This window comes from Primulina huaijiensis, chromosome 1, assembly GCF_012295235.1.
Source record: "Primulina huaijiensis isolate GDHJ02 chromosome 1, ASM1229523v2, whole genome shotgun sequence".
Classification (NCBI taxonomy): Eukaryota; Viridiplantae; Streptophyta; class Magnoliopsida; order Lamiales; family Gesneriaceae; genus Primulina; species Primulina huaijiensis.
This window is the reverse complement of record NC_133306.1, coordinates 8,870,416-8,896,004: the sequence shown is the minus strand read 5'-3', so window position 1 is coordinate 8,896,004 and position 25,589 is coordinate 8,870,416. Positions and strand designations below refer to the sequence as shown.

Genomic DNA, 25,589 nt, shown 5'->3' with positions numbered 1-25,589 from the left:
GGATATAGAAAATCAAAAAGGGCAAGATATTCGATATGAGAGTAGTTTTATTCGATTGATATTAATACACACTTTTGATTTTTAAAATATTTTCTTGAAACTAAATAAGAAATAGAGTGATTTTTATTTATTGGTTTTGGAATTTCTCTTAGGGAATCTCTTGGGGACTCTTTCTTCGAATTTATGTACGAGTAAGGACTCTTCAAAAATCTTGGAGGCAAGAAACACATCAAATCAAAGGATAAAAAGAATATAGAGATATTGGCTACGCCATCGCCATTTGGCAGTGAGAGTGATCACTCATTCCTTTATCCCACCATGATAAACTTCGTCGGGATAACCTTCTGACACGTGTCAACCAATAATTTGATTCCATTTGAAGTCAATATANTATCCTCCAAAATTATATAATATATTCTCAAGTGTGACAATGTCTGCCTTTGTAGGAAAGTACGCTGGTAAGTATGCATGCTTTTATTAATTTCTCCTATCTTTCCTTCTATCATGTGTATTTTGCGTGTTGCACATATATTGACCTTTGTCTGATGGCGAGGTGAGCAATAGCACTTGAATGCATTCATATTTATTGAAATATATATATTTTTTACTATTAAATAATTTTGTTATAATTGAGTCTTAAACAAATTTGAGATCTTCATGTCAGAGGGATTATTATTGAATATAGAAGGCAAATTTTTCGGAAAATTTCATGCTACTTAATTACCTCTTATATCTAAGGGTGTATCTAAATGGACATTTATCCTCACATATAGAGTCTACTAAAAAAAGCATAGACTCTGCTTGTATTGATAAATATTCGCTTTTGGATACATTGTTGAGGTAATGTACCCTAAGTAGCATCTTATTATCCAAATCTGCGCCTTTTGTACCACTTTTAATTATGGGACAAAAGTGAGACAAGATGTTTGAAATTAATGTGCCTCGCTGCATGGCTTTCTCTGTATTGATAATGCGCGATCTCTTCCCTGGAGGAAAAAGCATATTCAATTGGTGAAAAAAGTTCAAAAATTTGATAGCGGTTGACTGGAGTTCTCAAGGAAATTAATTTTTTTAATTATTATGGATTAATCAATACAATAAAAAATTCCATAAACCTTGGATTGAAATACTTGGTGGACCATTAAATGAGTATTCCAAATATTATATTGTTTATATCATTATATTGGATTAGTTAATACAATGAATTTATGTATGTAAGTATATGTGTAGATGAACTGATCAAGAATGCCAAGTACATAGCCACACCAGGCAAGGGCATATTAGCCGCCGACGAGAGCACCGGAACCATCGGAAAACGCCTTTCCAGCATAAACGTGGAGAATATTGAATCCAACCGCCAAGCCCTCCGTGAGCTACTCTTCACCGCCCCTTCCGCTCTTCAATACCTCTCCGGTGTCATCCTCTTCGAGGAGACCCTCTACCAGAAAACCTCCGACGGCAAGCCCTTCGTAGATGTCCTCCAAGAAAACGGTGTACTTCCAGGAATCAAGGTCGACAAGGGTACCGTAGATCTCGCTGGGACCAATGGAGAGACCACCACTCAGGGGTTCGACTCGCTTGGCATTCGATGCCAAGCATTCTACAAGGCCGGAGCCCGGTTCGCCAAGTGGCGGGCGGTTCTCAAGATTGGTGTCACTGAGCCGTCTGAGTTGAGTATTCAGCAGAATGCGCAGGGGTTGGCTCGTTATGCGATAATCTGTCAGGAAAACGGGCTGGTGCCGATTGTGGAGCCGGAGGTGCTGACAGATGGGAGCCATGATATTCAGAAATGCGCTGCGGTGACTGAAACTGTGTTTGCGGCGGTTTACAAGGCGCTGAATGAGCAGCATGTGCTGTTGGAAGGGACCCTTCTGAAGCCTAACATGGTTACTCCTGGCTCCGATAGCCCCAAGGTAATATTAATGGGATTATTATTCAGCGAACAAATGACCAAGTTAATGTTAATTTTCAAGGTTCTCCAAGGATTCATTAACTTTTATATTTTTTTTTAGATTAAACTAGATATTTTTCATATATATATAAAATTTCTACAGTTAAAACAATTTGAAAATTAAAGACAACAGAATAACATAACCTTTTGATACACAGTAGTAATTATACTGAGAGATGAATAAAATTTATTTTAAATAAAAATAAACAAATAGAGTTTGTACTTTGTAGGCGTATGATTTGTTAACTTTTGCGTACTTAGGTGACTCCGGAGGTGATTGCTGATTACACAGTGACAGCTCTCCGTCGAACCGTGCCCCCAGCGGTGCCAGGGATCGTGTTCTTATCTGGTGGGCAGAGTGAGGAAGAGGCGACATTGAACTTGAACGCCATGAACAAGTTAGATGTACTCAAGCCATGGACACTGTCATTCTCATTCGGGCGAGCTCTGCAGCAGAGCACGCTGAAGATATGGTCCGGGAAGAAGGAGAATGTGGAGAAAGCACAGGCAGCATTCTTGGAGAGGTGCAAAGCCAATTCCGAGGCCACGCTGGGGAAATACGGCGGGGGAAGCGGCGACAGTTTGGCTTCCGAGAGCTTGTACGAAAAGGGTTACAAGTATTGATCAATTTGTGTGTGAGGATTGTATGTATTTAACTAAATCAATATTTTCTTTTACCTGCATTGTTGACTGGTGGCGAATTAAGCTCGTTCCGAGTACATAATTAAAAATTTTGTTTCAAAACGTTAAATCTATATCTATATGCAATACATGCTATCTACTTGAGCTTTTTGAGTCGGGTTAATGTATTTCGATTTCATAAAATAATTAAAATAGACGAAATCATATTAGTATTAATCTAATGTATTTTGCTTTGATTGATCTATGTATAATTAATGTGTGTTCTTCGGTTTTTATTCATCTAATTTTTATTTTTTAGGTACATAGATTTTCAGATTAACAATAATAGATCTAACATTTTTAGTTCTCATTGATTGTTTATTAAATTGCTCTCATATCTTATATTTGCCTTTTGGTATACATTATATTTGCCATTTGGTATTATTATGATTTCTTGTCATTTGCTTATTTAACTTTGATTTTCTTCTTTATTTGTTTTCGATTGTGCGGTTTAATTCCAAAGTTACATCTCGAGGTTCATTCTTAATATCACCACCGTTCCCTTTTACAACATCTACTAATTCAAAACTTAATCTGAAAGCCATATTTAGACCCAGACATTTTCGGGCTAATAACTAACGAATGACAAGTGTTTTTCCTTGAATGAATCTCATTTCGAAGGAAACTTGATGAGTCGATCCACTTACACATATTTCTTTTACCGTTATATCATACTTTTGTAATTTTGTCATTTGTCGGATATTTAACTTTGAATTTTCTTCTTTCTTTGTTTTTAGTTGGACGATTTAATTCTATATTTACATCTCGACACTAGTAGAATTTCCTTGATTTATTTCGCGTATTCAATGAAGTTATAGGTAGATAATTGTCGAAGTAGACGGACGTGAAGTAATAAGTAACAATTTTACTTAGCATTATCACCGAAGTCGTATCCAAGAAATTAGTGAAGTCTTTGGCAGGAATTAGACCGATGTCGAAGTAAAACAACGTCTTCTACATCGTCGATTTTGTAAATTGCAGAAGTAATAGCTTATATATAACTGCATAGTTTATATAGAATGACGAAGTAAATGTATTGTATAACTTCACATGTTTTGTATTTTTGTGAAGTAATTGATGCGAACGACTTCAGTGTTATGGAACTAAATTAACGACGGTTTTGGAGAGATAGACCGTCGCTAATTAGCATCAGTTTTATCATCACTACTAAAAAAAAGGCAAAAGACAACGGTTAAAAACCGTTGTCGTAGGTCAAATCAAACCGTTGTTAGAAGCCCTGTGGTTAAAGGGTGTACTCAAAGACAACGGTGAAAAACCGTTGTCGTAGACGTTTAAAGACGACGGTGAAAAACCGTTGTCATAGGTATATAAAATCGTTGTTAAAGGTCATGTGGTTAAAGCATTCGCTAAAAGACAACGGTTTCGGAGTGATGTGGTAGTTACAATTTGCGACGGTTTTCAAATTAATTCGCGACGGACATCATCGTTAACCGTCGCTAAAATTAGCGACGGTCGTAATTTAAACTGTTGCTAAATAGCGACGGTTTAATACACCGTCGCTACATTTAGCGACGGTGTTTTATAAACTTCGTCGCTAATTTTACCGACGGTTTTGTATGCTTTCCGTCGCTAATTTATTCAGTAAAAAAAAAAAAATTTTTACTTTTAATATTTTAATAAATATAAAAAAAACTCACAATCTAATATGCAAACTATATTTTTGATTTATCGTCGAAAATACTATATTTTTTATTTTAAAAATTTATTAAATTTTAAAGAGAAAATCGAAACTAAAATTTTGTAAGGGAGAAAAATTTTAAGTGTTGTGAAGTGGTATGGTAGAAAATGGACCGAGGGTGGGGATATTTGTAGACAGTTTGCGACAGTTTTGACTTTAACCATCGCAATTTGCGACGGTAAATTTTTTAACTGTCGTCGATTTAAAATTAGCGACGTTTTTACATGAACTGTCGCTATATTTAGCGACGGATATTATAAACCGTCGCTAAATATAGCGACGGTTAGGTATAAACCGTCGCTGATTTTAGATCAGCGACGGTATTACCAAAACTGTCGCTAAAATTAGCGACGGTTTAAAAACATTGTCGCTAAATTTAGCGACACTTCTTGTAAAACCGTCGCCATATTTACATCGGCGATGGTTTTACTTAAAACCGTCGCTAAATTATGCGACGGTTATACTTTAACCATCGCAAGATTTAAATTAGTGACGGTATAGTATAACCGTCGCTAATTTTAGCGGCAGATTTAACTTAAACGGTCGCAAAATGTAATATTGACGACAAATTTATAGAAAAACCAGTTGAAAGACAACGGTTTTTTACAAACCGTTGTAGTAGCTTGAAGAAAAACGCTAATAGACAACAGTTTAAAAACCGTTGTCGTAGATATATCAAAGACAACGGTTTTAAAGAAACTGTTGTCTTTGAGCGGATTTTTTTAGGCTACGACAACGGTTAAAAACCGTTGTTAAAAGTAAAAAGACAACGGTTTTAATAAAGGTGAAGTAAATTCTTTCTTTAACTTCGACACAATTTCTTGTAGTGCATAAACTCAAAACCGTCGCTGATTAGCGACGGTATTTGACCAAACCGTTGCTACTTACCGACGATATATGACAAAACCGTCGCTAATTAGCGACAGTATTCGACAAAACTATCGCTAATTATAATATTTTTTAAAAAAATTAGTTTTTAATTTTATAATTATTTCTACATATTTTTAAATAATATCCTCAACTCATCTAAATATCATGTTTTTTAATTTTTAAATAATCTAACAAACAATTTAACCTTACGATAAAAATAAACTAACACCAAAATTAAATTCATGATCATAAATTAAAAATTGATGCTAAAAAATATATCCTAAAATGCCCAAGAGAGAAAAATTGACGAGGAGGTGAAGTGGTGCAGAGAAAAATCAACCGAGGAAGGGGGGTTTTATTTATAGGAAATTTGCGACGGTGTTTATTAAACCATCGCTATTAGCGACAGTTTAGATAGTAATTAGCGACGGTTTATGTAAAATTGTCGTTAATTAGCGACGGTATTTAAACGTCACAGATTTTTTTAGCGACAATTTATAAAAATCGTCGCGAATTAGCGACAGTTTAGTTAAAACCGTCGCAAATAGCAACGGTATATAAACTGTCTCCGATTTGTTTAGCGACGACCGTCGCTAATTGCGACAGTTTAATAAACACCGTCGCTGATTAGCAACGGTTTAAACAACACCATCGTTAATTAGCGACGGTTTTGTGGTAAACCGTCGCTAATCAGCGAAGGTTTCAAAATTTTAAATGGCAACACATCTTTGTTTTTTGTTTGTAAGGATCTTTTGTTGTTTCACAATTTACATTTAATGACGAAGTGGTAAATTTAAAAAACTTCATTTTTTTGTGTTGTAGTGAAGTAATTAATAAAGAACGACTTCACAATTATTGAGTTGTGGTGAAGTAAATTCTTTCTTTAACTTCGACACAATTTTAATATGACGAGTTATTTTGTATTTTATTACTTTATCATTTAAAGAAAATTAATTAAAATTATGATTCATTTTTTTTACTTCACTAAATATAAATTTCAAATATTTTTTAACTTTTCACTCCATCAAAACTACTCTGTCGAAGTAAAATGTTACAAAAAATTAGAAGTGAAGCCCGTGTTTTTTAAATTGTGAAGTAAAAAATAATGTTTTATTTCGCTGGTGTTATTACCGAAGTTGATTGATATATACTACTTCATAATTAATAATCGTCGAAGTAACGAGTGACGAAGTAAAAGCCAAAAATTCTACTAGTGCGAGTCTCGATGTTCAATCTTTTTTATTATACGTGTTGCTTTGGAGAGTTGGAATTTTTCGGACTTCGGGTATGTTAAAAATACAATCAGATTTAAATAATGTATAGTTTCAATTTCCGTCTTTACCTTAAATAATTTTTTGCAGATAATGATCAATTATTTTCATTCTCATGTGAATGTGTTGAACTTTTTTGAGTCAAATGAGTTAATGTACTTTGATTATACAAAACAATCAAAATGTAGGAAATCATATCAATCTTAATCTAATGTGTATTGCTTTGATTGATCTATATATACGTAAAATTTGTTCTTCTTTTTTATTCATCTACTCGGGATACGTAGATTTTTATATTAATAATGATGGATTTAACTTTTTTGTACAAAAATTGAATCATATACATTAGATTTTTTTATCATATTTTTCATAAACAATAAATTTATCTCTGATATATATGTCTTTTTATTATTTAAGTTTTTGTGTTTTGTTAAAATATTCAAGAATTCAATCTCTAATATTGTCATTTAGATTCGAATCAAATTGAAATATAATGGCATTTAAATTCAAACGTATTCAAGGTAAATTATTTATCACAAATTTTTCAATTTTAATAATTATCCGATTATAATGATTCATATTGTAACGTACCGTACTTTTGCACTATTTTATAATTTGCGGAAAAATAAAAATTTTCATAAATACCAATAAGCTTTCAATTTGTGATCATAAACGAACTGTCCAACCGAAAATATTTGCAAAAGAGTGAACATAACTAAAGTGACTAAGGAAAAATTCTTGTTTAAACATTGTAATCAAAACGTGAAATCAGAGTATTTTGAACATTTCATAAGAACTTAAAATATGGCGGTCCTCGGGTTTAGCCTCCCGCTCAATCCAAGCCAGCTCACTGGTCCCCATCTCTCGTCTCTTCAAACTCATCCTCACCTGCATCGATCAAGTCTAGTGAGTCTAAAGACTCAACATGTATAAACTGGAATTAAAAGGTGATACGTAATAAAATCACATGCAACTTTAAAATAGAACGTACATACTTGAACTTTAACATGCATACATAACCTTGAACATACGTACATATCAAAGACGTGCTATCAACATAAAACTTTTCTTAAATATGCTTGCATACTTGTACATACATAAACTTCATCATTTTGCGTAGAGGCATGTTTCAAAGCAAGTGACCCATACAGAATGCGCCTGATCAGACTAAACCACAGTACTGGGCTGACAGGGAAGATCCACTGCCACATACATGAGATCCCTGTTCATAATTTAACGGGTGGATTGGTCCCCGGTCATACTTTACCGCTTTCCAATCCTGATCTAAACCCGTTCATAATTTAACGGGGTGGATTGGTCCCTGGTCATACTTTACCGCTTTCCAATCCCATGCATAATTTGGTCACAAGACATTTAGCATACCTCAAAAACTTAAAAGTATTTTCTTGCACGTCGAACATACTTACTTGGCGTTGAGGTAATCGTTGGATCTCGCTTGGGGCCACTGTTTCACATACTAACATGAATTCCAACACTTAACTTGCATAACTTAGACGTAGGTATTCGTGCTCACCACTGAATCAAATAAATAGCTTATGACATTCTAGATTACTCAGGACTTGACCCTGTTTAATCATCGTGCTAACCATGATCTTGAACCCCAACTCAAATCTTAAGGTGAAATGAAGAATTATCCCCAAAAATGAAGGTACACGGACCCCGTGCCCAAGTCCGGCTCTGGGTCCGTGTAGGTTCTGGAAAGATACACCGAAAAGAAGGAAGGACACGGACCCTGTGCCTGGGTCCGTCTAAGGGTCCGTGTATGCTCTTATACTCATGGATTATTTCTCCTAGCTTGATCATATCGACCGTGATTAGACACCTCGAGACTCATCTTAGGATACTATAACACTGACTCAAGCCTATACAATTGTCCCAAAACAACCACGCATCACAAGTAACACAATAAACCCGTGAACACGACTTTTGACCACAAAACGATTTTTATGACTACTAACTCTCCCAAGTGCCTAAAAACACAAAACGAAACGTCAATAACCATACCAAGATCATTAACGACATACCTAAATGCAACAGCGATCACCCGTCGATCCCCAACGAATCCTGCAACAATAAAACTTCAAGAACACATCAATAGCATATATTTCAGAAAAACACGATTTGAGCAGTCTCACAAAAATGGTAATAACTCACTCAATTTTTGTCCAAATATTTTGAATTTTATATCAAATCGAAGGTATCAAAATGTTCTACATTTCATATGTTGAAAGTTTTCCCAAAATGTTGACCGAAAAATCGCAGTAATTCAAAAAACAGTAAAAACGAAATTCTGATATCTAAAAACGTTGCATAGATTGATCAAACAATTTTCTGCTCAAACCATTAACATCCCACATGAATTTTCTCGCATAAAAACATCACAACACATAATATGACTAGATCAACGCAGGAAAAACAGTATATACATGCCTTTGATATTAAAATTACCGAACCGACGATAACGACGAGGAAGGAAGCGAGGGACGATCCGAGACGAACGTGGCACGATTTTCTTCAAGGAAACTCAACGAAATCTTGCTGGAAAATCAGAGCAAGGGGCCGGCTGCTCTCTAGGCCAAGAATAAATCTTTTAAAAATGCCCCAATCTTAACTTAAAATGAATTACCACATTTTTAAAATAGCCAAAAATCGTCTGGTATACTGTAGAGCCCAAAATCAGTACACGTAAATTCCAAGCAATTATTTAATCGTTAAATCAATTATTTAATTTTAAAATGATTTTTTTAGCTACGCATGTTTTATGAAAATGAATTAATTTAAATTATTTATATTTATGTGATGCACGTTAAAATATTTTCTTGAGTTTCATGTTTCAGGCGATTATTCGAGGCAAGATCGAGGAAAAGATACCGACGACGATTTTTGGCGATTTTAAAAATGTGGTAATTCATTTTAAGTTAGGATTGAGGCATTTTTAAAAGATTTAATTGGTTTTTAGCATTTTAAAACCAAATTTATTTGTTTAGTGACTTTAGGATATTTAAAAAACATTTAAAGTCTAACAAGTGTGCATTTTATTTTAATTAAGGGGTTTGTTAAGGTTGGTGTGGTTAACTTTTAATTAGCATTTTTTTAATTAGTATGTTAATTGTGTAATTAAGTAAATTACTCCCTTAATTAGTCACCTAACTCACGCACACACACACACTCTTACACACACACTTACACGAAAAAGCACACACACATAATTCAATTCAGATTTTATTTTTTTTTAAAAGAGAAAACCTAGGGTTCTTGGTCTAGAGAGCAGCCGCCCCCTTCCTCTGATTTTCCAGCAAGACTTCGTTGAGTTTTCTTCAAAGAAAATCGCGCCACGTTCGTCCCGGATCGTCCCTCGCTTCCTTCCCGCTTCTGTATCGTCGGCTCGGTAAATTTTAATATCAAAGGCATGTATATTATTTCGTTTATGCATCGATCTCGTCATATTATGCGTTGTGTTGTTTATTATGTGTGAAAATCTATGTATGATGTGCAAAGTTTGAGCAGAAACTTGTTAGGTTGAATTTTGAAACGTTTTTAGATCTATAACTCAAAATTTACTGTTCTTTTAAATACTGCGATTTTTTGGTCGCTTTTCTTGGAAATCTTTCAACATATAAAACGTAGAAGTTTTTTATACCTTCGATTTGACAGTAAATTCGAATTATTTGGATAAGAAATGAGTGAGTCACGATCGTTTTCGTGGGACTACTCAAATTGCGTTTTCTGAAAATATATGCTATTGATGTGTTCTTGAAGTTTATGGTTGCAGGCTTCGTTGGGGATCGACGGGTGATCGTTGCTACGTTAGGTATATCAGTAATGATGTTGGGATGATTATTATGTTGGATCTCGATTTTCTCGTGCCCAAACGCAGCGGAAGTTTTAAAATTTTTATTTTATTTCGACAATCAAAATATATTTGTTTTAGGCAATCGTATGGTTTTATAAATAAACATTCATAGGATGTTAAAGAATTATACCTTTGGTGAATAATTTCACTCTGCTCCAACTAATCCGGTATAGGCGGATCTATCTCTTGATGAATCCCTACGAACTTTCTTCAAGAATTCCTTTCTTTATTCATCTAATCAGGTCCACGACTAGATGATTTGTTCCTCTTCTAATTTGCACTAGAAAAATTAGAAGAAGTTTTTACGTTGGAGATTGAAAACGAGAGACGACACAAACTTCTCCTTCAAAAAGAAGTGGCCGAAATTTTGTGGAGAGAAGGAGGAGGATTTTTGAAATTTGTGAATGAATTGTCTTTAACCTTAAGCCTAATACACATTTATATAAGTTTAGGGCTCATTAATAAAATTAAATACTTAATGGATTTAATCAATTAATTATTCTAGTCCAACTAGTTTAATTAATTAATTAATATTTTAAAGTCCAATTAAGAACCTTAATAATATATATGTTGGTCTTGTATTCCTACAAGTCCATTATACATATACCCTTTACTTTTAATTTAAATCTCTTATAAATTCAACATTTGAATTTAATATTTATATTACAAATTCAACTCTTTGAATTTATTACCTCCAAAATTTAATATTTAATAAACTCAACTTTTGAGCTTAATAAATTAAATCCATCATAAATTCAACATTTGAATTTAAAATTTAAATTATAAATTTAACTCCTTGAATTTATTATCACGCCCCGTGTCCGAAGCATCGGTGAGATCCGGCATTGTTTAACAATTATATTGAAAACAATAAAGCCTCGTATCAAATCAAACCAGTCTTTTTCATAAATAAAGTATTGTCTTACAATGACAATGAAATAAATACATCAGAGTTGCGAAATGCGGAAAACTAAACAAAAAGGATCTTGATCGTCGTTCACCAACCCCAGAAAGCTTCCTGCTCCTCCTCATTATTTGCTCTTCAGTTTTATCTGAAATTTGTAAGGGGTGAGTGTTTTGGGAAACACTCAGCAAGTGGGAGATCGATCGATTTCCAATTATACATATAGAACTTAGTCTTTAAAACATTTCTTTAACACACTTTCAAATCTCATTACATTTAAATTACAGAAACGAATCAAATATAAGACAAAAGTTAACAGATGATTCAGAACAATTCAGAAGTAGATCAGATCATTTCAGAAAAATTCGAAGACAGACACAACACTGTTACTCATCTCATTTCCATGGTCAAATTGTCCCCAATATGTTAGTCCTCTAAGGGGTGAGGCAAGAACTCGGTTTTATACCCACCGGTGAGGGCCAGATAGAAATGGTTTTATACCCACCATTGGGGGCCAAACAGAAATGGGTTTATACCCACCATTGGGGGCCAGACAGAATCACAATTATCGTCCCATTTCAAATTGAATCGTAACAGTGTAACAAAGATTTCAGATTTTTATCGAACAGAACTTATCTGAATTTCAGACAGATTCAGCGGAATCAAAGAATTTCGAAGAAACAGAGAGAACACAAATAATCGATCGATAGTTTTAAAATAACAGACATAGATTTTCGAAATAATAGACACACAATCATGCATGTCATATCATTTATATGCAATGTTTTAAATATACAAACGAAGTACATAACAAAAGCCCACTTACAGTAAATTAAGGATAGAACCGAAATTTGTAGACTTTGGCACCTTGCCTCTCGAAAATTTGGCAGCACCTCGATGTATTCTTTTCAATTACTGTTTTCACTTCAGCAGAGCTTCGACGTAGAATTCTAGCACATGAACCGCACGAACTCTTCTTCCCTCTTTCTTGAATTTCGGTCGAGAGCTTTTTAGGGTGAGGGGAAACCGAAATTTTCTTGGCTTTTTGGAATGGGTTTGCATGCATGTAGGCCTCATATTTATAGTGCGGAGGCTAAACCTGAGGACCGCCTATGTTTTAAGAATTTATGCATGTTGATTCAAATACTCTGATTTTCACGAGATTTCTTTATGTTGTTTAAACCAGTTCTTTTTGCAAACTATAATTAAAATCTTTTTTATTGAAAATATTTTGGATGAGCAGTTTATCTTTATATCAATTTGAAGGATTATTATTTATTTAAGAAAATTTTTATTTTCCGCAAATTTTAAGTATGTTCAAAAAAAAATAATACGGTACGGTATAGATGGAGTTGCTCTTTTTGACTCAGTTGAAAAAATTAAAAGAGAATCAGTTATAATTCCAACTCTACTCTCCTCACGAGAACAACTCAGCGATTAGATTGATTCTGTTCATACCATTCTATCTAAGAAGATTGAAATAATAAAAAATCAGCTGGATGAGGTATCTGCTCAAGTCAGTTCAGCATTCTTCCTCTTCACAAAGGTGGCGGATGTTGACAAAAAGGGGAAGAAAAGAAGACAGAGGCAGCAAAAGCAAGCAGCAAGAAGATAACTGAACCATACAAGCAAAATGATAGAGGACCAGCTGAGAAGAAGTGGAAAAAATAATTTCTAAGTGTTCTAAATCAGTTGATTAGTCTGGAGGCTTATTTTTTAGTTGAAATATTTGTACAAATCTGTACTGACCTCTTTCAAAATCTATAAAAATTGTTATTGCAGAATATGTACGAATTTGTACATTATTTTATCTACAATCAGTTTTATTATCTACAAGAAATCTAAGTTTTGTCAAGCATCGAAAAAAGAAAAATTGTTGGAATCTTATATATTTCAGAGTTTGACAAATCAATTCCTAAGAAAACTAAAGAATCTAACTGATCGAAAAGACGCACAATCGTAATTGAAGACTTCGTTTTGAGCTGAACTGAAAAACCTTATCAATTAAAGATTTCGTAACAGATAGGACATCAGTTACAACTAATAATGCCCAGCTGAACTGATCGGCTGATCAGTTGATTTTTAATCATTTGGCCACGTCATCAGTTAAAAGATCAGCAGACAGACTGATAAGTCGTACCAAAGCAGAACAGAACAGTCTGGATACCCCTTACTACTGTCAGATAAAGCTACTACACGACGATTCAACGGATATTTATCATTAAATAATCATTAAATGCATTCAATACGACCGTTGAGATCGAAGACTATATATAGCTGACCGAATTAGTTGAAAAAAGTTGGTGACTGAAAATAAATGAGCACACGAAGCAATCAAACTACAAGTTGCGATTCACTTCACGAAGTATATTCTCAAATTTACAGATCGCACATCTAAGCTATAACGTACCGTACTTTAAAAATACTTAAAATTTGCGGAAAATAAATTTTTTTTTCTTAAATAAGTAATAATATCTCAAAATGCAATATAAAAAAATGCTTGGCTAAATATTTGAAATATAAACGAGTACAAACTATTTCCGTGTCATAATGTCACAATCAAAACGAGCTTGAAAAAAGTACTTGTTTAAACAACATGAAGTAATTTATTAAAATCAGAGTAAATGGATTTAACATGCATAAAATTCTTGAAAACTTAAGCAGTCCTCGGGTTAGGCCTCTGCACAATCCGAGCCAACTCACTGGTCCCCACCTCTCGCCTCCTCGTACTCGTCCTCACCTGCATCGATCAAGTCTAGTGAGTGTAAGGACTCAACATGTATAAACTGAGAATAGCAAGTAATACATAATAAAACCACATGCATTATAAAGTATCACATACATAGTTAAACTCTGAACATACTTACATAAACATAGACGTGCCATCATTTCATAAATTTTTTCATAAACGTGCTACATCGTACATACTTAAACATGCATAAACATCGTCATTTTTTGTAGAGATATGTTTCAAAACAAGTGACCCATAACATAATGCACATGATCAGACTAAACCACAGTACTGGGCTGTCAGGGATCGTCACAGTCTTTCGACCGAACGTCCACTCCCACATACATAAAATCCCCGGTGATGCTTTACCGGGTCCCAATCCTGATCAAAACCCGGTCATGCTTTACCCAGGTGGAGAGGTCCCCGGACAAGTTCTCCGGCTTCCAAACCCGCAACATAATTGGTTACAAGACAATTCACATATCTCAAAAACATAAAACCTTTACTTTTTTTTTGCACGTCGAAAATACTTGCATAGCGTTGAGGGCTTCTTTGGATCTCGCTTGGGCTACTGCTGCACATACTAACACCTTATTCATGCAACTTAAATTCCATAACTTAACCGTACCAATTGTACTCACTACCGAAGTAATTAAATAACTTATGACTTTCTAGACCATTCGAGACTTGACCATGTTTAATCATCATACTAAACCATGACATTGAACCCCGAAACAATCCTGATATGGAGTATGAACATTTCCCAAGCAATGGAAGACACGGACCTCGCTTAAACCATAATTCAACGATTCTTATTCAAGCTTCATATCAGCTAATCTAGCCCTCACAAAGCTTGGTCATAACGACGTATTGATTCTCAAATGAGGTAATAGCACTTAAACCTAAAGCTCCTCAAACCCTGGACCAGTGCCTAGGAACCTGTAGTGCAGCGCTGGTTAAGCGCCTAGGCGCTGCATCCCAGCATCGCGGCGCTACCAGGTGCAAAGCACAGGCGCTGCAGCATTGCGGCGCTAACCTTGCGCTACCTAAACCCAAAGAAGTCATCTTCTACCCTGCCCTTACTCAACCCGGACCAGCCTCAAACCACTCCTCCCCATGCATGCCACAACACGTGAACACCCGAGGCACAACCAAAACCAGCTCAAAATCCTTCCCAAGTAATGAAACGCAACCACAACGAGTCACAATCCCATAAACCCGAAATTCGGCATAATTCGCTTCCCTACGACTTTTATTGTAATCAAACCCTTACTGACCCAAAACGAAACATCAAATAATGTCTGATCACAACACACGACATGCCTAAACGCAGCAGTGACCACCTAGCGGTTTCCAACGAAGCCTGCAACCAATAAACCTCAAGAAAACATGAATGACACATTTTGATAGCATCACAGTTTGAGCAGTCACACGAGAATGATCAAAACTCACTCGTCTCTTGTCCGAAAATTACGAATTTACTGTCAAATCAAAGATATCAAAAAGTACTATGTTTTATATGTTGAAAGTTTTCCAGAAAACCGATCGAAAATTCACAGGATTCGAAATGACAGCAGATTCAGTTTTTGAGATCTAAAAGTTGTTCCAAATTCGTTCCAAGCATCATCACTCAAACTTTGCAAAATATATACGGATTTTTACACACAATATGCATCAAAATATTTACTATGACAAGATCGATGCAGAAAAATGAAAGATTATACACGCCTTGATGATTTATACTCCCGATACGATGGATATCGAAGCGAGGAGATGCGAGAACCGATCCGGACGACTTGTGGCACGCTTCTTGCTACTAATCAAACGTGAGGCTGCTGAAAAATCGTAGGGTAAGGGGTTGGCTGCTGGAGGACTCAAGAACACTAGTTTTTCCTTTCAAAAAGAAAATCACAAAGAGAGTATCTGTGTGTGCGTGTGCCGATGAGTGTGTGTGTTATAACGTGTGAGTGTGTGTTTGTGTGTGTGCGTGAGTTTAAAGTCTTTTTTTAAAACTTTTAATTAACTTAATTAAATGGCTAAACTTTTAATTAGGCAAAATAATTAAGCCCACAAAATTTATAAAATAATAAACCATAAGTTAAAGAATTAACTCTTAATTTTCCAAAATTGAAATAAGATGCTTAAAATATTTTAATTTCATCTAATGATTTAAATTAAGCTTTAAAATGCTTAAAATTTCATAAATTATTTAAAATACCAATTTTCTTCACTTGAAATAAAATACCACATTATTCATAAATCGCCTAAATCGTCACCGGTCTCTTTTTCCGATCCCGCATCGAATATTCGGCTGAAACATAAAACTCAAGAAAATATTTTAATGTGAATCAAATAAACATGTAATAATTTAAAATAATGCAAATAAAAAATAATGCATCGTTAAAATCATTTTAAAATTAAATAAATAATTTAACAATTTAATAAATACATGAGTTTGCGTGTACTGATTTTGGGCTCTACATAAGCTCTACAATTATTGTATTTATCAGTAGCATTCAGGCTACCAGTTAGAACATTTTTCAGTTTATAACTGTATAAGATTTATTAGACTAAGAGTTTTAGTTTGGCAGTGTGTAAGACCAACTGAAGTTGGATTATTACAATTTGTTGTAATATATCAAAGTCTTTTAGTAAAATCATCCTCATGATAGAAGGGGTGACATATGAGCATTTGAAGTCTCCGAACATCCAGAAAAATTTATTGTGTTCACTTCAGTTTACACTAAGTATTCAATATGTATCTCAGTCTTATTCTACACTACTTTCAGTTGACTGATATATATTGACAAACAATATTCTAGGATCAGTTTCTCAAAGAACCGACTCGCATTCCAGAAAATAATTCAAAAATTCGAAGTGTTTATTCAACCTCCTTCTAAACACTTTAGCTATCTTGTTTGAGATAAATAGCTAACACAACAAATGAATTCAGCTGCTAAAATAACATTTGAAGTCAGTTGTAAGAATTTTACAAAGGTAAATATTAATACAACAACAAAGTAATCATAAATCCAATGATTAAAAGTATTTTAACAAATAATGAAATTAACATATTGTAATCAAAATTTTTTTCCATATTGCCTATTTATTTAAAGAATATATATTTTGACTTTCTTGATGTTTGAATGATAAGTTGAGATCACTTAATAATCATTGCAAATTCAACTTATAATTAATTTTTTTTTGTTACAAAATGGGGATTGGGCACAATACTATAATGTTCTTAGCAACAAACAAGGATAATCATAATCTTTACTTTGAAGTATATAAACTATTGAAATGTATAATGATATATTATTCTTGAAGAATTGGAAAAACAATTGTGAATGTCTCAACAACCAAATGTGACAATAAAAGAAACATGAACAATCAATGTTACATTATCTGAAGATAAAATTTCGTCAAAATCATAAAAATAGAAAGAAAATAAAAGAGAGGTACATATCATGAATGCACAAGAAAGTACCATAATTGAGAATATGATGAGGAAATATTTGTATTGGTTCCAAGAAAAAGACAAAAAAACAAATTAAAATTGATCAGAAAAAAGTAACATATTTAAAATTTATAGAAGAAAAATAAAATACATGATTCACATGAATTGTAAAAATATGCAATTAGTTATTTTTATTGACTAGATTAAATAAATTTGTTTCGTATGAAATTGTTTTTTCATGCAACCCACGTACAATTTTTTAGTATAATTAAATATATTTGTTCAATTTTTTTGTTCAAGTAATTTGGTTAATTCATTTATCTTGTCTCGTGTTTATGTTTCACTAATAGCCATTATAATAAATATATAATACAATATCCAATTACTTTATTATTTTTTCCAAATCAAATTATTCAATTTAAGCGCAATCTAAACGATCCAATAGTTTAGATAATATAATATCAAACATTTATCAATAGATCAAAAATATAGCGGTTACTCAAGACGCTACTTTTTTTTTATACTCTTACGTCAAAAATTTAGCAGCGTAGAGTGTAGTTACTTAGATGCTAATGAGTCGGACTGTTAGGTCCATGAATATTGGAAAATACATGTCCATCTGTTGGTGAAGTCTCATATCCATCATAGACAACTCTTATCTTTTCTTTACCGCCGACTTTGTACTTAGCAGAAACATATATAATTACTCGTTAAGATATTATGTTATTCTTTTACGACTAATCTAACCAACTAGATCAAACGACACAACATAAATAATTTCACACAATAAAATTTTTCAAGAGATCTCTCTTCTCATGCACGCTTATTGAATCATATTTTGTCAGGCTAGAGTCAATCTCAAAATATTGGAGAAGTTATGATTGCCCGTCGAATTGATGTTGGAATATGTTCTGTGCTTTATCCACACCGCTCATGGTTGAGATAACAAATATTACTTGTTCTATAATAATATGACCGAACAATTGCTTCCATGTCGTCAAAATTTGTGTGTTTTATCTGATTATTATTTAGTTTGTGTTTTTTTACCCCATATAAGATGATACTTAATTGAGCTTTTATTTTGAAAGGACCTCAAAATATAACAAATTCAAGAGTTAAAACCATGATTTTTGAGGGCTTTTACTAGAACTTATTTTAATAATAAACAAAAGATCAATTCTATTATAGTATCTAGACAAACATTATATTTGTTGAAAATGTGAAATATTTGTGTTGAAAATTATAATGTTGAATGTTGAAAATTAGGTAAAATTAGTGTTGAATATTGAAAATTAGTGTGTGATGATGTATGTAATGATGAAATTATTTTTGGATTGTTTTCCAAAGAAATCCTATAAATAGGTCTTCATTTGTAAAGATTCGAAACAATTGAGTTGAGAGAAAAATATTATAAAGTGTGTAGTGTGATAATTTTGTGAGTTTGAGATTTTTACTTTTTACCGTAAATTTTTATTTTTTCACAACACGTTATCAGCGCGAAGCTCTAAAAGTCCTCCAAATTTTTCCAAGCTCCAAAACAGAAGAAAAAGATAACAAAAGTAATAATATTTATTTTATTGTTTATTTATTTATTGTGTATATATTTAATATATAATATAATGTTATTATAAATAATAAAAATAAATTTTTCAAAAAACTTGTTATAAATCTTGAGAGTATGTTAAGACGACATCCACACTCCCGGTAATGGATACGACAAGTATAAAAGCCTATATGATTTTTAAACAAAATACCTTATGACACCTCATTATAATAATGTGATATGATATACATAATTATTCAAACATTACTAATATTATATACACCATATTATTACCATAAAATTATACAAATACATACATTTATTTTTTACACCAACGGTCATAAACGGTAACAAAACGGCTAGTTTTCGCCCTATAAATATGATCTCACAAACACATTCAATCACTCCAACTTTCTCTTCTTCTCTAAAAATTATTCTTCATCAAATTTTCGAAGAAAAAAGAAGATGACTTTCTCAAGGTTATTTTTAATTATTTTGGTTAGAATACTCACGAATCTTGTATTTATCGGAGAATATCCTCCTCGTGTGTTTTCTTTATTTTTACGAATGCTTGTATTTGTTGTTTATCCATTACTTTGTATTGTAATATTCATTAACTAATAAAATGCATCATAATTTTTTTAGTACCATCATGTCAAACTTGGCAAAGTTCGAATTTGTTGCACTCGACATTACGAGAAAAAATTATATGTCATGGACTCTCGATGTAGAAATGCATCTTGAGTCATTGGGTCTAAACGAGACTATTAAAGAACATGGTATATATGCATCACAAGAAAAAGCAAAAGCTATAATATTTTTGCTCCGGCATCTTGACGAAGGTTTGGAATGCGAATATCTCATCGAAAAAGATCTCATGGGTCTGTGGAAAGGATTAAAAGAAAGATTTGAACATATAAGGGAAGTTATACTTCCGACCGCCCGTGATGAATGGAATATGTTGAGATTCCAAGATTTTAAGAAAGTAAGTGATTATAATTCGGCGATGTATCGAATAATCTCGCAATTAAAATTTTGTGGACATGAGATTACAAAATCGGAAATGCTTGAAAAAACATTTTCCACGTTTCATGCATCAAATATAACTCTACAGCAACGATATAGAGTGCATGGATTTGCGAGATATTCTGAACTTATCGCCTGTCTTCTTGTGGCGGAAAAGAACAACGAGCTATTAATGAGAAATCATCAGCCCCGACCCACTGGATCAACAGCATTTCCAGAAGTAAATGCTGTAAGTAAAAATGAATTTAAACCTGGAAACCAAAATCAAATTCAAAGACAAGGTTTTGGTCGAGGTCGTGGTCATGGACGTGGAATTGGTCGTGGTCGTGGTCGTGGTCGTGGTCGAGGCCGTGGTTTTGAAAACAATCAAGAAGGCGTCATGAACCACCATTGAAAATGCATCAAGAGAAACATGAGTGTTAATGAAAATCACTTGAAAAAATTTGAAAGTTCTTGTTTCAGATGCGGCACTCCAGAACATTGGTCTCGTATTTGTCGAGCCCCCGAGCACCTTTGCAAGCTCTATAAAGAATCGATAAAGGGGAAAGAAAAAGAGACCAACTTCACTGAACGCAGTGACCGTTTGAGTAATTTAACTCATTTTGATGTTGCTGATTTTCTGAATGATTTCTCTGGAAATGATCAATATGTTGGTAGGATAGAAATGAAAAATATTGATGCTGCAGATTTTCTTAATGATTTCTCTGAAAATGAACAATATACTGGTGGAATATAAATGTACAATAATTTATTTTTCTTGTATTCATATGATAATGTTTTATTGTACAATTATGATATGTGTTATATTTACATATGTATTGTCAGTAATTTTTTTTCATTGCATATTTTTGAAGTTCAAAAATGGAAAATGCAATGAATAAAGCTAAACAAGGAACTAATCCCATGGAAGTTTGCATACCTGATAGTGGTACAACGCACACTATTCTTGGAGATAAAAGATATTTCTTGGAACTAAAACCAACAAAAATAATGGTGAATACAATATCAGGTCCTGTAGACTTGATTAAAGGATGCGGTAAAACACAATTTTTGTTACCTAATGGTACAAAATTTTTTTATCAATTATGCTTTGTATTCACCACAATCAAAAAGAAATTTGTTGAGTTTTAATGATATATACTCTCATGGGTATGATACTCAAACAATAAATGAAGGGAATGAGAAATATATGTGTCTTACCACATATAAATCAGGAAAGAAATATGTAATTGAAAAATTACCAATGCTCCCTACTGGATTACATTATACACATATAAGTCTCATTGAATCAAACATGGTAGTTGATAATTCTTCAATATTAACTAATTGGCATGATCGATTAGGACATCCTGGTTCAACAATAATACGAAAAATTATAGAAAATACACATGGTCATCCGTTGAAATACCAGAAAATCTTTCAGAATAATAAGTTTCAATGTAAAGCATGTTCTCTTGGAAAACTTATTATAAGACTATCACCAGCCAAAATCCAAATTGANCCTAGACCAATTATTATGAAAACAAAGATCTCTATTTCTATATGAGGACATGCAATTTTACATGCTGATGCATTAATTCGCATCAGACCAAGTGCATATCATACATCCTCCCCATTGCAGCTTGCATTTGGTAAAGAACCAGACATTTCTCATCTGAGAATTTTGGGATGTATGGTGTATGTGCCTATTGCACCACCGCAACGAAGGAAAATGGGACCTCAAAGAAAGATTGGAATTTATATCGGTTATGATAGTCCATCAATCATTTGATATCTTGAACCTCAGACAGGCGACGTGTTCACAGCACGTTTTTTTGATTGTCATTTTAATGAGGAAATCTTCCCAATGTTAAGGGGAGAACAGAAACATACCGAAAAGAAAATTACATGGTATGTATCATCATTGTTACATCTGCATCCAAGAACAAAACAATGTGAAAAAGATGTACAGCAAATTGTGCACTTGCAAAGAATAGCAAATCAAATACCAGATGCATTTGCAGACACAAAAGGGGTAACTAAATCATATATACATGTTGCAAATGCCCCTGCTCGAATTGAAATTCCGAAGAAACAAATTGAAGATAGTCATGATGTCATTAAACGCCTGAAGCGTGGAAGGCCAGTCGGTTCCAAGGATAAAAATCCTCGAAAAAGAAAATTCATAGAGAAACATGATGATCACAAAATAAAGAATGATGTTCCTGAAGAAACAGATGATGATGAAAATATTCTGTCAGAACCACAAACTGACGAGAATCGTGAAATCTCTATCAATTATATTAATACTGGAAAAATATGGAACCGAAAAGATATATAAGAAATTGATGATATATTTTCTTATAATATGGCAATAGACATCATAAATGATAATGAAGATCATGAACCAAAATCTTTTGGTGAATGTAAAAATCGGCAGGATTGGATAAAATGGAAAGATGCCATCCAGGTTGAATTAGATTCACTAAATAAACGTAATGTTTTTGGACCTATAGTCCTTACACCTGAAGGTGTAAAACCTATTGGATACAAATGGGTTTTTATTCGAAAGCGAAATGAGAAAAATGAAATAGTAAGATATAAAGCTCGACTTGTTGCACAAGATTTTTCTCAAAGGCCTGGAATTGATTATGAAGAAACATATTCTCCCGTGATGGATGCAATTACGTTTCGGTATTTTATTAGCTTGGCGGTATCTGAAAATTTAGAAATGCGTCTTATGGATGTTGTTACAGCTTACTTATATGGATCACTTGATAGTAAAATATATATGAAAATCCCTGAAGGATTTAAGATGCCTGAAGCACAAAGTTCAAAACCCAGAGAATGTTATTCAATGAAATTACAAATATCATTATATAGGTTAAAGCAATCCGGCTGAATGTGGTATAATCGACTAATTGATCACTTGATGAAAAAGGGATATGTAAATAATGCAATTTGCCCTTGTGTTTTCATTAAGAAAACAACATACGGATGCGTAATTATTGCTGTATATGTTGATGATTTAAACATCATTGGAACAAATAAAGAAATTCAAGAAGTTGTGTTATACTTGAAGGAAGAATTTGAAATGAAGGATCTTGGAAAAACAAAGTATTGTCTGGGTTTACAAATTGAACAAAAAGAATGTGGAATATTTGTTCACCAGACAAATTATACAGAAAAGATCCTTAAACGTTTTAATATGGATAAATCAAATCCTTTAAGTACTCCAATGGTTGTTAGATAATTAAACATAGAAAAGGATCCATTCCGTCCATGTGAAGATGATGGAGATATTCATGGTCCAGAAGTACCATATTTAAGTGCTATCGGTGCCCTTATATATCTTACAAATTGTACAAGGCCTGATATATCTTTTGCCTTAATTTTATTGGCAAGATTTATCATATATCCAACAAAGAGACACTGGAACAGAATTAAACATATATTCCGTTATCTACGAGGAACGACAGACTTGGGACTTTTGTATTCAAAAGATGCTAATCCAAGTATAATTGGTTATGCCGATACTGGATACTTATCTGATCTACACAAGGCATGTTCCCAAACTGGATATGTATTTACTCGTGGAGGCACTGCACTTTCTTTGCGTTCACAGAAACAAACGCTCGTAACAACTTCATCAAATCATGCCGAGATTATCGCACTACATGAAGCAAGCCGTGAATGTGTGTGGTTAAAATCAGTGACCCAACATATCCAAATCTCATGCGGATTATCATTCGACGAGAAGCCTGTAATACTATATGAAGATAATGCTGCATGTGTTGCTCAAATGAAAGAAAGATACATAAAAAGCGACAGAACTAAACATATTCCTCCTGAGTTCTTCGCATTCACCAAGGAGCTTGAGAAGAATAAATATATTGATATTCGTCACATTCAATCAAGTAAAAATTCATCAGATCTCCTCACAAAGGCACTTCCTACTACAATATTCAGAAAACACATATATAAAATTCGGATGCGCAATCTACGAAATTTGTGAAGAATTGTTCATGGCATAATGAGGGGGAGTTTACGTGACTGCAATCTTTTTTCCTTACTATGATTTTTATCCCAATGGGTTTTTCCTAGTAAGGTTTTTAACGAGACAGTATAAAAACATGTAATGAAGACAATCATTGTATTATGATCATCATCACAAGGGAGAGTGTTTAAAATGTGAAATATCTGTGTTGAAAATTATATTGTTGAATGTTGAAAATTAGGTAAAATTAGGTGTTGAATATTGAAAATTAGTGTGTGATGATGTATGTAATGATGAAATTATTTTTGGATTGTTTTCTAATGAAATCCTATAAATAGGTCTCCATTTGTAAAGATTTGAGACAATTGAGTTGAGAGAAAAATATTATAAAGTGTGTAGTGTGATAATTTTGTGAGTTTGAGATTTTTACTTTTTACCGTAAATTTTTATTTTTTCACAACAATATTAGTATTTAGTTTAACCATTAGACAATCTTGTTGACAGATTTTTATATCATAAGTTAAAAACAATTTACATAAGTTGAACAATGTTGGGCTTCAATACTTAAAAGAAAAGCCCACTTAAAGGATGAGCTCTTTGCAGAGAGCGCAAATCATAATTTATTGTCGGATCATTTATATATATATATATATATATATATATATATTAATTCTTAAAATAATATTAGAATATGACGAGAAACACTTATAGACTAAATTGTAAATAAGATATTGAGCCCAAATAAAAACATGAAAATGATATTATAAGATCTATCTTAGCGATTTCTTTTAATGTTATTTAAACTATTTAAATATGTTTTGATATTCATTTTCATATTAAATGTTCCTGTTGTTGATTTAAAACTTGTGTTAAGATTCGTATCTTAACTTCACGACTGAATGCAATTGAATTAAGAATCATATACTCGGAATCAACAGAAATAAGAACGAGGAGCAGCACTCAAGATTTACGTGGTTCGATCAAGAAAATGATCTACATCCACGGGAGGTGTTTCCACTATTATTGAATCAGTATACAAATGAACAAGTTTGAATACAATATCACCACTCAACTCCACAGTCTTTCTCTTCTATGAATTTCAAAGAAAAACTCTCGTTTCTTGTGTGAATGGCTTCTTTCCCTTTGTTCGATTTTCTTCTGGTGAAGATTTTTGTGTATATCTCCCTTGCACGACTCCACCCTTTTATATCTCCTTGTTCCAGAATATATTCGGTGATCAAGTGCAAGCCTTCAACCTTCATTCTCCAACTGCTTATAGTTGTTTTAACCGATTTTCCTAACCGCCTACAAGAAGGATTTTTGTTGCTGATATATTACAACTCTCCACCTTATCTGCAGTCAAGAATTTCAGTGTATGCACCTCCTCCTGCCTTATTGACTTAAGGTAGCTTGCATCTGGTTACATTAGCCAGATCTCTGCATTTTTCAAATTTGTTTGTCCCTATGACCTTGGTACACATATCAGCCGGATTTTCATTAGTGCTAATCTTAAGGACTTGGACATCTCCAGACTCAATCACATCACGAACAAAATGTAGCCTTACATCTATATGCTTTGTTCTCTCGTGAAAAACTTGATGTTTTG

The 25,589-nt window shown here is 33.3% G+C and overlaps 1 protein-coding gene across 1 annotated transcript; it reads left to right on the top strand.

Annotated features, from left to right (window-relative positions):
- Window positions 1–393: 393 nt before the first annotated feature.
- On the top strand, window positions 394–2,730 carry LOC140981288 (fructose-bisphosphate aldolase 5, cytosolic). Its single transcript, XM_073447652.1, has 3 exons — window positions 394–458; window positions 1,231–1,913; window positions 2,213–2,730. Exons 1-3 carry the CDS (start codon window positions 431–433, stop codon window positions 2,573–2,575), a joined length of 1,074 nt encoding a protein of 357 aa, XP_073303753.1. The 5' UTR covers window positions 394–430; the 3' UTR covers window positions 2,576–2,730.
- The last annotated feature ends 22,859 nt before the right edge of the window (window positions 2,731–25,589 follow it).